This window comes from Chrysemys picta, chromosome 1 (assembly GCF_011386835.1).
Source record: "Chrysemys picta bellii isolate R12L10 chromosome 1, ASM1138683v2, whole genome shotgun sequence".
Taxonomy (NCBI): domain Eukaryota; kingdom Metazoa; phylum Chordata; order Testudines; family Emydidae; genus Chrysemys; species Chrysemys picta.
In genome coordinates, this window is record NC_088791.1 from 90085054 (window position 1) to 90101475 (window position 16422).

The 16422-nt window shown below is 43.7% G+C and overlaps 1 protein-coding gene across 5 annotated transcripts in view; it reads right to left on the bottom strand.

The window, feature by feature from the left end:
• PLBD1 (phospholipase B domain containing 1) overlaps positions 1-16422 on the bottom strand; it is a 57133-nt gene that overhangs the window by 29598 nt on the left and 11113 nt on the right. For 4 of the 5 annotated variants that reach the window (XM_042859715.2, XM_065562442.1, XM_065562420.1 and 1 more), the window contains exons 2-3: positions 6974-7193; positions 875-958 (exon numbers count right to left, since the gene is read on the bottom strand). In XM_042859715.2, the coding sequence (XP_042715649.1) occupies positions 875-958; positions 6974-7167 (278 nt within the window). In that variant the 5' untranslated portion in view covers positions 7168-7193. Of the gene's footprint in view, positions 1-874; positions 959-6973; positions 7194-7530; positions 7595-16422 lie in introns of those variants that run through there. The other variant, XM_065562431.1, reaches the window with a different exon arrangement.

Here is a 16422-nt window from a genome sequence, read left to right on the forward strand (position 1 = left end):
AAAGAAGCATTGGGATCCTTAACTTCTGCTTGAACCGGCCAAAAGAAATGCCTTTAATGTAGTACCTTATGAGAGGGATCAGTACTTATATGTGCGGCAATAACAGCATTAGCCACAAGCACAAGTCCTAGTGTGGGGTCCAGAACTACTGAAAGCATGCTACCCGTGGAGCCATCGCTTCCTAGCATCAAGATGGGCAAAAGGCACAGCTTACAGAAATGGCTGAGGTTTTGCAGAAATATTTGTAGTCGAAGAAAGAAAATAGAAATTATATCAACACATGAACCTAAGGAAATAAATAAGGTAGGCCAAATGCTGAGCCTCCCAATTTGGGGCCTGGTTCTCTTCCCATGTGCACCGGTTTTATACTAGTGTAACTCCATTGACTTGAACAAAGTCACTCCTGATTCTCACAGGTGTAAGTGAGAGATTCCAGCACTTAGTAACTAACATACAAAGTACTTGACCTTATAGAATATACGCTATACAAAATGTCTACAGTGGGAAATAGATATGGAAAAATTACATGTGCCAAGAGATAGTCCAGTGTGGTATTCAGTACACAAGCCTGTCCATAAAGTTATTGAATACAGTAAGCTTGTGAGTTAGTTGGCATTAATTAAACCTGTTTGCAGTGCTAGTTCAAATGCCTCTTTGAAGGAACAGAATGGGGAACAGGGCATATTCCCTTCTTAATATATGTTTGAACTTCTTATTCTTGTTAGGTACATAATCATAACAGAAGGAGCCTATACTTCCTCTTTAGCACACAAACAAGATCAACAAACTCTGCTAAAAGACCTGAGGATTCCATCATTCTTTTATTTCTAAGCCATGAATTCAAGAATCACATTTCTAGTAACTCAGTACATACCCCATAAACTCCTGAACTCTGCTTAGAACGGTGGGATTCTTAATTAGTTGCGGATACAGGTTTGAAGTATGGTCATACATACGTCTGAAAGAATAATTGTCAAAAGTTATTTTCTGCCATTTTCCCTTCATTTCTTTTAATTCTGGCTTTGTGAATAGTAACAGATAAGCAGCACAGTTTGCAAGTCAGCTGTTTCTTTATCACAGTATTAGCTTCGCATCTCTGGTGCAAGACAAACCATGATGCATGTAATAAGAAGAGACTTTTCAGAGTATAAATGGCATAGCTTACCACCCTTACAATAATAAAAGATGAGAGAGTGAAATTAAAGTATCCCTATAACGAAACCTCTGTTTTCAAGCATACTTTAGGTCAGTAGCATCTTGGATGTCCTACCACATTAATTGAAAGTATGACACAAATGGTTTACTGGAAGATGATCCCATTTGGGATCAAGAAAGCAATCAGGTGGATGCTGATTTGATAGCTTGTGAAAAACTCAACTGACATCTAACAGTGTTTTACTTACCAATTAACCAAGTGTTTCTTCCTCAATGGATTAGCTAAATATCTAAGCAAAAAAGGTATATTTAGAGAGGGAAGAAAGGGTCCTGCACACTTCCAGAGCACCAAAGACTCTCTCTGGCCGTACTGTTTTGAGGAAGAGGAATAGATGGGAATTGCCAAGAGCTTTGCTGGGATCCAGAGTGAGCAGAACTAAGCCACTCATCCGTGTAGGGAGCTCCCGCCTAGCATTGAGAGCAATACATCAGAGCCAAGTAGGTAACCTGTGTTGCATATGATCATGCTGAGCACTTGTCACAAGGCCAGACTTCTTTCTGTTAAAGCCTGTGACAATCCTAGGTCATTTCACCATGAGGGCAACCCTCATTGGAGGAATAGGTTTGCAAGATCTGCAGGCCTTATTCCCAGTTCCTCTCCGAGGGTGAAATGCATTCCTGTGCAGAGGGCCTATGCACCACTTACGCCCCTTGTAAGCAGAAAACTCTCATCTCTGCTCTGCTCTCATTGTACCACTCACGCGGCACAAAGGAAACAGAGACTCACCTTAACTGCCCTTCTGGGGATTCCCCCAGCAGGCAGACAATGAGCAGAGTGGGCCCCTACATAGTCCTCCCCCTCAGTCCCCAGCGGAGGGGGCATGCTGGGGACAGGGAAGGGGAATGGCCAGAGTGCAGATGGTCCCTGGGGATGATAGCCAGATAAGCAAGTTAGAGAAGCTCCCAGGTTGCTCTAATAAGTGCTTGGGCCAGGGCAGGTAATCAAGGCGTTGTAACCGGCCCCCTGACAGACCCCTCTATCTGCCACATCCAGTGAATGTCCAGCAACATAGGGCAGACTTTACACCAGTGGCATCTCTAGGCTGCTCACTGACTAACCCAGTGCAGAATCAGGGACTTGTAGCTTCTTGAGAGGCCCTGCCTCCTTGCACAAATCAGAGATCAGATACAAGGGAGGAAGGAGTTCAGGGACTCAAGTGATTTTTTTTAATTGCCTTATGATATTTAATGAAATGTCTAAGTCCTTCATGCTTTATAATGGTGTCATACTCAAGCAGTAATCAGCTCATTAGATTAAGTTAAAGCTTTTCTATTCTACCTAGGGCAAAATGTAAGGCAATCATGAAACCGGACTGAGAATCTCAAGGTACACTCCAAAGGAGAATTTCAATTTACCTCTTTAAATCAAGAGGAGCATCACTGACAGGATGCAGGCTGGGTGAGATCATACCAAAGAGACATTTGACCAATGATATTGCAGGTTTAAAGTTTCCTCTCTGGGGCCTATCATGTTCCATTGAAATAAATGAGAAATGTAGATGCTCAGTGTGATGGATTTGGAGCTGCTCTGTAATTGGCTGAGCAAAGTGAGGCCTAGCACTCCTCTCAATTTTATTTCTCAGTCTGCCACTGAAAGGAAGTACGAGGAGACCCAAACCCAGTCAGGTCGGCGGGGGTAAGTGCAGCTGACCTATAGATACTGTAACCCAGGACCATGTCTAAGCGAGCATTGCAGGATTCCACCCTGGAAAAGGTAAGGACATGCACTGCTACAGACTAGGGACCGAATGGCTAGGTAGCAGTTCTGCAGAAAAGGACCTAGGGGTCACAGTGGACGAGAAGCTGGATATGAGTCAACAGTGTGCTCTTGTTGCCAAGAAGGCTAACGGCATTTTGGGCTGTATAAGTTGGGGCATTGCCAGCAGATCGAGGAACATGATCGTTCCCCTTTATTCGACATTGGGGAGGCCTCATCTGGAGTACTGTGTCCAGTTTAGGGCCCCACACTCCAAGAAGGATGTGGAAAAATTGGAAAGAGTTCAGCGGAGGGCAACAAAAATGATTAGGGGGCTGGAGCACATGACTTATGAGGAGAGGCTGAGGGAACTGGGATTGTTTAGTCTCCAGAAGAGAAGAATGAGGGGGGATTTGATAGCAGCCTTCAACTACCTGAAGGGGGGTTCCAAAGAGGATGGAGCTCGGCTGTTCTCAGTGGTGGCAGATGACAGAACAAGGAGCAATGGTCTCAAGTTGCAGTGGGGGAGGTCCAGGTTGGATATTAGGAAACACTGTTTTACTAGGAGGGTGGTGAAGCACTGGAATGCGTTACCTAGGGAGGTGGTGGAGTCTCCTTCCTTGGAGGTTTTTAAGGCACGGCTTGACAAAGCCCTGGCTGGGATGACTTAGTTGGGAATTGGTCCTGCTTTGAGCAGGGGGTTGGACTAGATGACCTCTTGAGGTCCCTTCCAACCCTGATATTCTATGATTCTATGAGGGCTATTACCTGTGTGGGTGCACTCAGAGACCAGGGAAGGGATCTGAGATGCAGCCAGCCCTGTAACTGTGACACTCAGTGCCTCTGAAAGTCAGGACATTTATTTAGCTGCTGTGACAGACCCAGACCAGTGGGATACAGGAGTCTGGTGGAGGGCAAATATACTGGTCACTAGATGAGTAGTTTTCTGTTCCCTGAGTGACCAGAGCAGGGGCTGCACTAGAGTAATCAGGAACCTGCTAGAACCAGTTAAGGCAGGCAGGCTAATTAGGACACCTGGAGCCAATTAAGAAGAAACTGCTAGAATCAATTAAGGCAGGCTAATCAGGGCACCTGGGCTTTAAAAAGGAGCTCACTTTAGTTTGTGGTGTGAGGAGCTGGGAGTAAGAGGTGCAAGGAGCTGAGAGGGTGTGCTGCTGGAGGACTGAGGCGCACAAGCGTTATCAGACACCAGGAGGAAGGTGTTTGGAGGAGGCCATGGGGAAGTAGCCCAGGGAGTTGTAGCTGTCATGCAGCTGTTACAGGAGGCACTATAGACAGCTGCAGTCCACAGGACCCTGGGCTGGAACCCGGAGTAGAGGGCAGGCCTGGGTTCCCCCCCAAACCTCCCAATTGACCAGGACTGTGGGTTCTTCCCGAGTGGAAGGTCTCTGGGCTGTTCCCCAACCCACATGGTGAATCTCTGAGACAAGAAAATCCACCAATAAGCGCAGGACCCACCAAGATAGAGGAGGAACTTTGTCACACTGCCTAAATATGGATTTAGGTGCCTAGCTTCAGGCACCTGCTTTTGAAGATCTGGGCCAATAATTCTCAGTTCGTTTATAAAACAAGGGTTTTTGAAAGAACTCGGAGCCATTTCTGGGCCAAGCAATGACAGATTGCAACCCAGTCTGAATACAATTAGTTAGTATTAAGGAATTTAACAGGTAGTGCCCACCAAATTTGAACTGTGATTATAAAAGAAACTACTTTCCCCCTCCCTCCCTCCCTCCCTCCCCATAGTACCAGGTAATGCACAGTTTTTGGGCGCATTGCTAAAAAAATGTCCTCATTTTAATCAGTGTCCAGGGTACTAAATGAACACTAAATGAAGGAATAGCCAAATTATTTCCTTTTAAAAGTGAAGTGGGGGGGGGGGGGGAAGGGGGGATGAAGTGCTGATTCTCCTTTATTTGTAAGTCATTTTGTTTATAACAAGTTAAACAAGATAAGAAAAAGCACCGCAGGACACATACTTTCTTAGTCTATACAGTAAAGGATAAGATATAGTAGAAGAGCATCAGCACCTCTGAGTTTATTTCATCATAATTTTTTTCATAGTTTTCTGAAACATAGAACCTCCCTATGTGCTCCTTAGTGAAATAGAGCATGCAGGTCTATTTAGATTATTTTGCTGTAGCCTGACAGCCGAGCAGTTGTTGATGATGCAAGTAAAGCTTTCAGCATCTTGGAATAGACTGTTATGCTTTCCACTTGCTGTTATCAGAAGAGGAGAGCCTTTAAAAGCAGCAGTTAAGCTGCATGGTCACAGCTGTGTGCAAAAGGAGAGAACAAGGGTATATAGAGACTTGCTTATCTCTTATGGGAGAAAATTCAGACAATGCTGGCTCTTGGAGAACAGACCTTCCAAAGGCACAGAGATGAATGTGACAGGCAGTTAGATCGGGAAGGAAGTACAGCTTGAGATCAGGGCCGGCTCTATGCACCAGCAAAGCAAGCAGGTGCTTAGGGCGGCACATTTGGGCCATTTTTTTTTTTTTGGTTTGTTTGGGGGCCGGCCCTGCAGGCGCTCACCCAGATAGATGCTGTCCCAGCCCCCAAGCTGATGCTGAAGTCCAGGTGGAAGAGCTGCAGCAGGTGGCCAAAGCTGGCCCCGGGACTGGGGTCCAGCAGCGCGTTGTGCACAGGGGGCGCCCTGGGGCCACTGTGGTTCATGCCACCGGCCACGGCCGAGCCATCCGGTGGGCTCCGACACATGGAGCACGGGACACTTGGGCTGGGGGCCACCCCATGGGGCGCACGGAGCCGCCTGCAAGTGCCGCAGGGCGACCGCGCCCCAGCGCCGCAGCCGGGGCTGGGCAAAGCAGCCCGAGCTGCCCAGGGGCTGCAGCAGGGTGGCCAGGAGCAGCAGTGGGGCCATAGAGGGGACCGCTGCCCGGGGTGCTGCTGTGCGGGGCCCGGGGTGCTGCCGTGCGGGGCCCGCTCTCCGGAGCTCCGTTCCCCGTCAGCCGTTCCCTCTGAGGCTGCCCTGCCCCGGGCTCCTCCACCCCCTGCCGGGGTGGTCCCCCTGGCTCTGCCCTTCCAATTCCTGGCCGGTCCTGGAGGCAGGAGTCCTGGCTGGAGGGACCCTGGGTTGAGGCACGGCCCAGGAGCCCCACTGTTTAGCCCGACCCTGCCAGCGCCAGACTGGCTGGAGGTGAGGGGGGAGCGGGCGGAGTCAGGGCCCCCCTGGGCGCCAGGAAGGAGTCTGGTGGATGCAGCCTCCGCCCCTGCAAGTGTCATGAGCGGGATGTTGATGACCTGCCCTGGGAGCGAGTTACCAGTGACCCAGGGCTGGGGCAGCAGGAGGGTGTGGGGCGGGGGGGAGGGAAGAGCCTGGGGCTGGGGCAGCAGGGTGTGTGTGTGGGGGGGTGAGAGCCCAGGGCTGGGATGACAGAGGGGTGTGGGGGGGGGGACCCAGAGCTGGGACAGCAGGAGGGGTACTGGGGGGGGGGGGGAGCCAAAATTTTTTTTGCTTGGGGTGGCAAAAAACCTAGAGCCGGCCCTGTTTGAGAAGCCCCCATTTGTTTTCAGATTTCAACATGGAAGACTTATGCACATGTCCCAAGGGAGAACAACTGCCTTATGTTAACTGGGGTTCTTTCAGCATTTGAGCAAGGAAAAGAAGGGAAGATGTACGTATCCCTGCATAAGAGCTATTTTTAAAGAATGACTAATTCATCCATTTGTGATCTATTTGGGGGAAATGCAAGACAGGACTCCTGGCTTGCATTCCAATTGTTGAATTCTAGAAAAGTTATTTAATCTCTGTGGTTCAATTCCTTATCAGTAAAATGGGTTTAATACTCATCTCCCTCTCCAAAATGTTGTGAGACTTTGTTAAAAAACAAACTAACTTTGAAATCTTTGGATGGAAGGTGATAAGTGTTAATATTGTAACAAATATTTGATCTGCCACACTTATAGTTAACTTATATGCATCAAAATAGAGAGGGAGAAAAGAGACCTGAAGAAATAGCTGGCAGTATCATGCATTGAAATGAGGTACTTACAGAGTAAGCTAACTTGAAAGGTACTTACGGAGCTGTGAGATAGCCTTCCAAAAAGCCAGCTGCATACATGAGGCGTTCATTGCCTATGGACTGACTCCCATAGCCTGCTCTGATCTCCAGAATCCCCCACCCAGTTGATTGTATGGTGTCATTGTAAAAGCCATAGGCATCTCCATTCCTGTCCAATATATCTTTGACCTGGATTGTTTTCTCAGTTTTCATCCAATATACAGTTGCATAGTGGATTTCTGCAAATGAAAACCAAGAAGGAGAAAGTTCGAATATTGTATTACATATCTCCAGCAATAAGAAGTGTGGGGACCTCATTCCACTGAGCTATCCTATCCCTCGTGGAGAACTAGATGGATCAGACAATTGATAGTGAAGTTTATGCAGCCAACCAATTCTAGGTCACTAGTTTCAATCTATAATTAATGACCTAAAATAATTATCATCAGATGCTTATTTGCTGACTTAAGTAACAGACAACTGGACAGACTGGTTGGCTCACCATATCTGACACCTCTGTTCACAATCTTAAAGGAGGGGGAAAATGAAAAGCTACAAAAAAACCAGACTACCTACTCCGGCCTAGAGGATGGCCCTTGAGGAACAGAGCTAAGGTCAGGCCCATTGGCAGGGCAGAGACGGGGAGAAAGCAGCTAATGCTATATCACTTGCAGGAAACTATGTCCATAATCTTTTCAATGCATAGCATCAGCCACAGTTGAGTCCTGATATAGGGAAAAAAAAAAAAAGATGTTCCCATACCTGACCCAGAAGAAATCCTACAAAGAGAGAAATCGAAAGCAATTTACAAACAGTTGATGATGCCCCACTTCAACCCCCGTTTTCCCCCCCAACCACCATCCACATCCCCGCCCCCTGACCACCACCCCGAACGCCCAGCCCTCTATCCAACCCTCCCACCGCCCGCTCCCTGCCCCCTTACCACGCTGCCTGGAGCACCGGTGGCTGGCGGTGCTACAGCCGCACCACCCAGCTAGAGCCGGGCCATGCTGCTGCTGCCACCGCCACCACGCAGCACAGAGCACCAGGTCAGGCCGGGCTCTGCAGCTGCGCTGCCCCAGGAGTTCACAGCTCCGTCTCCGGCGGAGCGAGCCAACGCTGCGGGTGAGGGGGAACAGCAGGGGAGGGGCCGGGGGCTAGCCTCCTGGGCCAGGAGCTCGGGGCCCAGGCAGGATGGTCCCGCGGGCCAGATGTGGCCTGCGGGCCGTAGTTTGCCCACCCCGGATTGGACTATTCTAAATTGCTGGATCAGAGGTTGAAGGTGAAGGCAGCACAGAAACTCAGCTGTACAGAATACAAGAAAAGATGCCAAGAGCACATCACAGTGTTGTTCCGTGATCTGTCCCTATTCACTTATTCTACCAATTCAAAATACTGGTCTTCAGCTGGTATTTTCAAAAAGTGCTCAGAATTAGCCTAACTCTGATCTGGTAGGAAGTCAATGGCAAAAGACTAATGCTGAATACTTTTGAAAATCCCAACCTTCATCTTTCAGCCCTCAGTGACATGGGACCTGATAACATTAGGTCTCCATTCACAACCCATCACGACACCTGCATAGTACCGCCAACACCAAAAGTTCAAAAATCAGGTGTCAGAACCCCCAAAATTATGAGGTTGTCCCATAAATTGTAAGTTTTTTTTTTATTTTAATGATTATTGAGCTGTGTTCTGATTTTAACTTCCCCTTTCCGCCTCCAATATGTGTGTGAATTCACATTGCCAATTTACAGTGAGAAATACAATTTTGGCCATCACAAGTAATTTTATGTCCCAGCCCCCACATCAACGTTGCACTCTCAACCCCAAAATAACTTATTTTGTGACAAATCCCCAGTCCTCACACTTATCCCAGTTACACATCAACTCCACACACCCAGCCACACAATTCTGCACACCTCTTGCCTTGCTACCCCATATGTGCCCCTTACTCCCAGCACACCTCTGCTCCTCCTGTGTAAGTTCTTCATCCCCATCTAGACCTAGTTGGAGGAAAAACTCCAGGGAGAGAGAGAGACGCACACACCTGGGAGGGGGGCAGCTCCAGTGGATCTTCACAAACACCCCCTTGCAGGCCTTGGGAGAGGGCAACTCCAAGAGGGCTGCTTTCTCCTCCATCCCAGGCCTGGTATGGCAGCATTATAGAAGAGGAAAGGGGAGGATAGAGGAGCAGAGAGAAGACTGACACATTTTTCACAAGAAGGGAGGGAGCAGGGACACCCAGAGCTGCTGGGTAATTTTTGTTCTCTCCTCCCCTTTATCTCGTAAGAAAATAGTATTGGCTGCTCTCTTTCCCTCCTCCAAAATCTTCTTGGCTCCTGAGGAGAGAAGTTTTTTGCAAGTCTCCTACAGCAGCTGTGATTGAGTGACTGTACAAACAAACTCCCCAGGAGGTGAGGACATGGGGGAAGGCAACTATCAGAGAGGGTTTTCTCCAGACAACCTGAAAAAAATCACTTGAAGGATGAGCCTCTCACCTCATGGGTAAGACTGGCTGCAGCAAGGGCCAAATTTGTGTTACTTATGATACATATGTCAGAGTGGGAAACACTGCCTGCGTTCCTCTAGGACAATACAGCCAATGGTGCCAAGGACAAAACTTGCAAGAGCTAGAGACAAGGCATTTTTGGTCAAAGACTATTGACCATGGAACCTTATTCTAGAAGAGAGAAGACTAAGCCCAAGGCTGAATTTTCAGAACAAAATACATGACTCACCTTTGTGCAAAAGGTTTCCTGCAAGAACTGAAGACAAGGAAAAACAGAGGAGAGAAAAATAAAAGAAACACACTATGGAAACCTGCCAAGCAGAGAGCTGAATGCAGCATGGACAACCTTGAGAATCTCATCGTATTTAGCATTCATACTATGATGATTGGCACCGTAAAAATAACTAAGAGATGAGTATCAGCACAATATCTAATGCTTTGCAAAGGCAGCAGGTAATAGCATTCATGATTGGATACCTAGCTTGATTTAAAATAAAATGCACCCATTTTGCTCAGTGCCCTAAAATATCCTATTAAGAAATTATTTTTTTCCATCATAAGCTATGAAGTTTTTCAATTAAAAAAAACTATTTTCTGAGTTACTAAGCTCTTGCTCAAGCACTTCTGACACTATGATAACTCAGTTGCTTTAAGGCTGTTTTCATTCTTTTTACTTCAGCATTTATTACTTTAAAAGGTTGTAACTTTACAGTCAGAAACACTTTATTGGCTAGTCTAGTGTTCAGTGAGACAGAGCAGTAACTGTTTCTCATCATGTCAGTGTTCATAATGCTCAGCTACATAAGAGGTACAGCTCTCTTGAATCAAAATTTAAAGTCCAGCTCTGGTTATTATTTATCAGTGAACTAAATTTCTCTTTTTCCAGACACAGTGTTATAGGAGTTCTGTGCATATCAGGTACTTTGGCTGTAACACACAAACAAAATGCAAATATGTATATTTGGGAAGGGAATCACTCCAGTACTCCCTCTCAAATGGCAGTTGGGGTAAATGTTTTAAAAGGTGTTGCTTGACTAGTGTGGATGGAGGCTAAATAGAGGGTGCTTTGAGACATGAAAAGCTTGACACTTCTTCAAGCACATATTGCAGAGAAGAAAGTTTAAACCTCCTTAGTTATCATCTAGTAATGCATAATGTATCTGTACTGCTCTAGGTTTAGGAGGAACTGAAATCCCATTGTCGGGTGAGACTCACTCGGGCTGAACGACCATGAAAACAAGAGCTGGTTTCATCAGGCTGGTAAGTAGGTAGCGCTGAAAAGAGTTACAAACAATCCCTGCAAGTCATGGTGGATTTGATTTAATTTTATTAAATCAAATTGATTTAAATCCATGATTTAAATCACTAGTCAGGAATACTCGATTTAATCATGGATTTCTACACGAAAGTGCATTCTTGTTGGTTGTTATAACCTTAATACATATTCTTCACAACTCAGAGATAGATGCAGGGTTTCATTTTTAGAAGGTACACACTATACATTTTTAAAGTGATTTATTTTGAAAACTTTTCAGATTAGTTTTACAGCTATATCAGAAAATGAATGATTATTTAGTTATTTCATTTACCAAAGGTAATTGAAGCAGATATTTATGAAGTCACTGGGAGGTGAATTATCTCCAGTTCAACAAGTTAATCATTAATATTTGGAGAATTTTCTTGCCATGCTGTATTAGGAGGAGAACATCACCAGACAGACATTTAAATTGTTTTATTTAACTAAAACAACGATGTTATGTATTCTGGATGTTTTTCTTCAACAGCAAACATATAATATTGTAACAAAACAAGCACATGAATTTTTGAATTTAGTTAAACATTCAAGTTTTTTAAAATCAGGTTTGTTTTTGTTAAAATTGTTTTTAACTAAAATAGTTAAATGAAATTATTTTTTTAATCAAAAATTAAATTGACTATGTCACCCAGGTCAACATGAGAAACTTAAAATATTGGATTCTGCAGCTAACTCAGTCATCTTCACCTTCATTTTCCTGTTCGTTCATAATCTGGAAAAGAAAAACAAGCTTTCCTGCTTTTTCAGGTCCCAAACGATTTCTCAATTTGGAATGAATTAGTCCAAAGGAACAAAATATTCTTTCTACACCAACAGAAGCAGCTACTGCTGTTAAAAGTGAGATTATCACTTCAACGGTCTCTGAATCCAAGTGCTTAAGTGACTTCCACCAGTTCACCGATGTGACTTTCTTTAAAACATCAACAGCAAACATATTTCTTGACTGGTTCACGCTTAGCTCTGAAGTTTATTATAGTTGGCATTATGGAGGGATGATTGATGGATGTCCATGTCATAGCCAACTCCTCTTCTTCAGCAGTTAAGGTTTGACCCTGGTACCGAGTATTGAGAATATTTGCAAGAAAATGAGCGGGAGATAGTGCTTGTCCCATTCGTTTTTTCAATGCTTGTAATTTAACTCTGTCATTGCGTATTTCTCTTTTTAAGATCTCACTTAGTTCCTTCCAAATTCAACAGCATCAGCAATAAAACAGCTATTTCCCTGCATTTTGTTCAAGGCTACAGAAATAGGCTTCAGGGTACTCAGCATGTTTTCAACATTTCTCTTAAGCCCAATGTTAAGAACTTTGGCTGTGACAGTGCCATCTATTTTTTTCACGATTTTGTCCACAAACTGTCATCAGATTAGGCCAGTTCTTGATATATTGCTCAAAACAGTGTTCTACTGAGTTCCATTGCATGTCTTGTGGGAGAGTTAGCTTGGTTCCTCCCACTTTTTTCAGAGCAGCTGCTGCAAAGTGGTTGTTACGGAAGTATTTTGCAATTTCAACAACATTAGCCTTTATTTCTGGAACACTGAAGTTTTTGGCTAGGAGGTGTACCACATGAGCACTGCAACCGTATATTATGAGTTTGGGACTCTCTTCTAAATAATTTCTTCTCATCTTGGATAGATGTGCAGCATTGTATGTGACCAAGCTGCGTACTAGACAGTTGAATTTTTTTTCACAGTTTGTTATAGCTTTTACTGCTATTTCTTGTAAGTATTCTGCTGGGTGTGCATTTCCTGATGTATCGATTGTTTCTGTAACAAAGATATTCCCTTCTTCTGTTGTCACACAAGCACATACAACAGGATCATTGTGGACATTGTTCCACCCATCAAGACTCAGGTTAACAATTTCACCTTCTAGACCTTTTGCACACTGCTCGCTTTCTTTTTCATACAGTTTATCCAGCAATTTGCCTGAGACATCTGCTCTGTTGGGTGGACTGTATCCTGGTCTTAATGACTGAACCATGTTAATGAAGTGTGGGTTCTCAATCATACAGAAAGGAGAGTTTGTTGCATAAAAAAACTGGGCAATTTTTTCATCAATTACCTCTTTTTATAATCTGCTGGTTCTTATCACAAACTCGTCTATGGTTGTTTCTGGATGATGGAGATTTTTTTTTCTTTTTGCTACAGGTAATATACCATGGCTATCTGACATATATGATGTGACTGAAACATGCGGGGGAGGGATAGCTCAGTGGTTTGAGATTGGCCTGCTAAACCCAGGGTTGTGAGTTCAATCCTTGAGGGGGCCACTTAGGGATCTGGGGCAAAATCAGTACTTAGTCCTGCTAGTGAAGGCAGGGGGCTGGACTCAATGACCTTTCAGGGTCACTTCCAGTTCTAGGAGATAGGTATATCTCCATATATTATATTAACATTATCATTGGCGGATAACTCTGAAACTATAGAAAATGATGGTGATCTTGAAGGTGGATAGTCTTCAGAATCCTGTATGTTGAGGATGGATTCTCCTAAACAAAATAAGTCAATGCAGTTATTTAATTATTATTACCATACTGCTCATTGAGTATTACTCATTGCATTCACTGACACTCAGTACTACTTTAAAGGTGAAATTGTAAAAGGAAGATCTGCCTATTTCAGCTATTTATTTTTTTATCACAATTGCATCTAAAATGATTGTACCATAGAGTAACAACTATATTTTTTGCTCCAACATGAGAATTCAAGAATAGTCCAGAAGAAAGACAGGCAGTCCTTAAGAAAGAAGTATGAAATAAAAAAGTTTACTAACTTGAAGATCCAGCATGTTCAGACATCTTCAATGCAGCTTCCTCCCGAGAAGGAACACTTCTCATGATGTTGTTTCATTCGGGCTACCAGGCCTTACATTTCTTTATTGCACTATTTGCATGCATGCATGCATGCATGCCTGTCTTACCCACAGGTAGAGGAACTTCATTAAAATATTCCCAAACTGGGTCTCTTTTATGGCCTGCTGCCATTATAGGTTTTCCTTTCTAGTGGGAGAATGGTATGGTAGATCTCAAATCAATGAAGGCTACACTCAGAAAGACCTCAAAACTTCTGGAATATGCTGCTCAAACAGTTTCACTTTTGTTTCTACTGCCTGGCCCTCCCTTCTCACGTTTATCTCCAGACTTCTTCACCTTCTCCAGATCTATTCCGCCCCCAACAATCTTCTATTCATTGAACTTTTTGAAACTTTGCACTTTTAGAAAGAGGTAAGGGATTGACTCTGTGTACACAAAGTTGCAGAGGGACAATAGGGTTGAGGTCTGTTATTTCTCACCTGTACATATTATTTATTTAAAAACATTTTTGCTGTTATCTCTGGAAACACAAATCCACAGTTTGAGAACTGCAAAACTAAGCATCACTGATGGTATCTTCTAGTCTGAGCACTGAGTCCCATTGGGTAGATAGAAAATTAACCTAAATAATCTATACAGAAGCCCCTGGAACCTCATAAAATTGGGTCCCTAATCCATGAACTATTGGTGCTCATTTACAAAACTTTTCTTAAACATTACATGAATATATTGTCTCATACTATAGAATTAGAATTTATAATCCCTATTCCATGATGAGATAGCTTTTATAATATATCTTAATTAAAAATATATTTAGATAAAATGCTTTTTGAGGGGGAAAAAACCTATAAAAATCCAATTTAAATAAATCATTGATTTTTATCCACCCTGCTGCAAGCTGAGTTTATAAAAACTGACCATGTGGGAGTGAAGGGTAAGGCAGAGGGAGAGAACAAGAGTTAATAAACATCGGTACAAGCCAGATGCTCCTGAAAACAGATGGTGCAACAGGTCCTTTACAGAGCAGCACTAGCATCTCCATCACTAAGGTAGAAGCTAGCTTCTAATTAGAAGTCTGACTTCCAGCCTTATCCCCAAAGCACATCTTACTCAAAGAAGCTAATACCCTGAATGTCACAACCCAGAACTATTTTTACCCAGGGATGAGAAATTTCTCAAGACTGTTTTGACTCATCATATCTCAAAAATGACTTGGCCTACAAACTCCAAATGTATATCTTTATTTTGTTGGCCTTGCTGAAGAGTAGAATCTTTCAGTGTTTGGGTTTTTGTTTTTGGTTTGTTTGTTTGTTTGTTTTTTGAGGGATGGAGGAGAGGAAGAGTTAGTGGAGAGCTTGTAAAGATTTGTAATATAAAGAACTTGTGTGATGGGGTCTCTATGCTCTGTGCTTCGGTAGGTAGGACAAGCATTAACTAGGAGTGTATAAGAACAGGGATACAAAGAGGAGGAAGTGGAAAACTGGGAGGAGAGGACAGCAAGTATTGTATTCCTGCTTAACCTAGTGAATAAATGGGAAGCAACCAAGAACAACTAGAGAAGTTAATTGTTGTTCTTACACAGAAGGATTAATTTAGTAATTTAAGGATTTGCATGTTGCAAAATGTTCTCTTCCTTGAAGCAAACCAACTGTTTGCTGTTTTGTCTTTTAAAAAAAACACCAAAAAACACCACGTTGAAGTAAAACCAGATCCTGACTCCCAATCAGTTAGACTAAGGTGGAGAAACAGTCTGTGCAGAGGTGCTTCAAAATGGCAAGATGCATTATTTTGCTTTACACCCTCCCTTCTTATAAACCCATGGCTCCATTCTGGGCCACGCTGGTACAGAGCTGTCTTTATGAGGCTATTATAGTAGGCTTTCAATTTATTTTTAAATAAATCTGACCTGCTGCTGACTGCATGGTTTCCTGAGCCTAAACAAGGGGATGCATGGATAAGGTTGAGGGCAGAAGACCGGGGGAATGAATGAAAGGGTAGGATTTGTGGGAGCCATGGAGAGCTGTACTCCCTGGTCTCAAAATGGGGGCCAGGGGCAATGAGGGAGGAAAGAGGCTTTGTGAAGAACTGCTTTGAACTATGACTGAAAAGAGCTAATTAACTGTTCAATATTATTAAGGGGAAAAGGTATGCATGTATGTGCGGGCATGTCTGTAGAATCTGGGAGCACAAAAGAGGGGCATCAAAAGTAGGTATGGAATGGGGAAAGCTGGAGGTTTTTAAAAACTACACACTAATATTTTCTAAATATAAACATCTTTTAAGTACATAAAGTTTTCACTGTGAATAGAAGACTCTCCCCCTCTGTTATCCAATACTCTCACATCCCAAGCGGGTATAATTTTCTTCCTCCATCCCCAACTCACCCCTCCCCTTTTATGACTTACTACAATCTACAGAAGGGGAGACAAGCTTTGACATGCTCTCAAGAACTGCCAGAAAAGTGCTCTCCTCTCACAGGCCTTATAAGCCAACCCGAGTTAAATTTTTGCTGTTTTTCTTTCTTTGATTTTTTTTTTAAATGAAGGAAATTCCCAACAAAAATCTTCATTCAAAACAAAGTTAAGTTTGTTTCAGCAGAGTCCAGCTAACTTCCAACACCAATATTATACTTTTCGAAAAACCCAAATGCTACTACTAGAGTCTGAAAAAGTACATTTAAGGGATTCATCCAGTCCTTCTTAACTCACTCCACCTGGCTTGCAGTCAACCCATTCAGCCTTAGCTCTGCCCTGTAACACTTCTAAACACATGAAACTATAAAGGTCTGAATGCACTTACATAAACTTACATCGCAATATAATCCAAACTT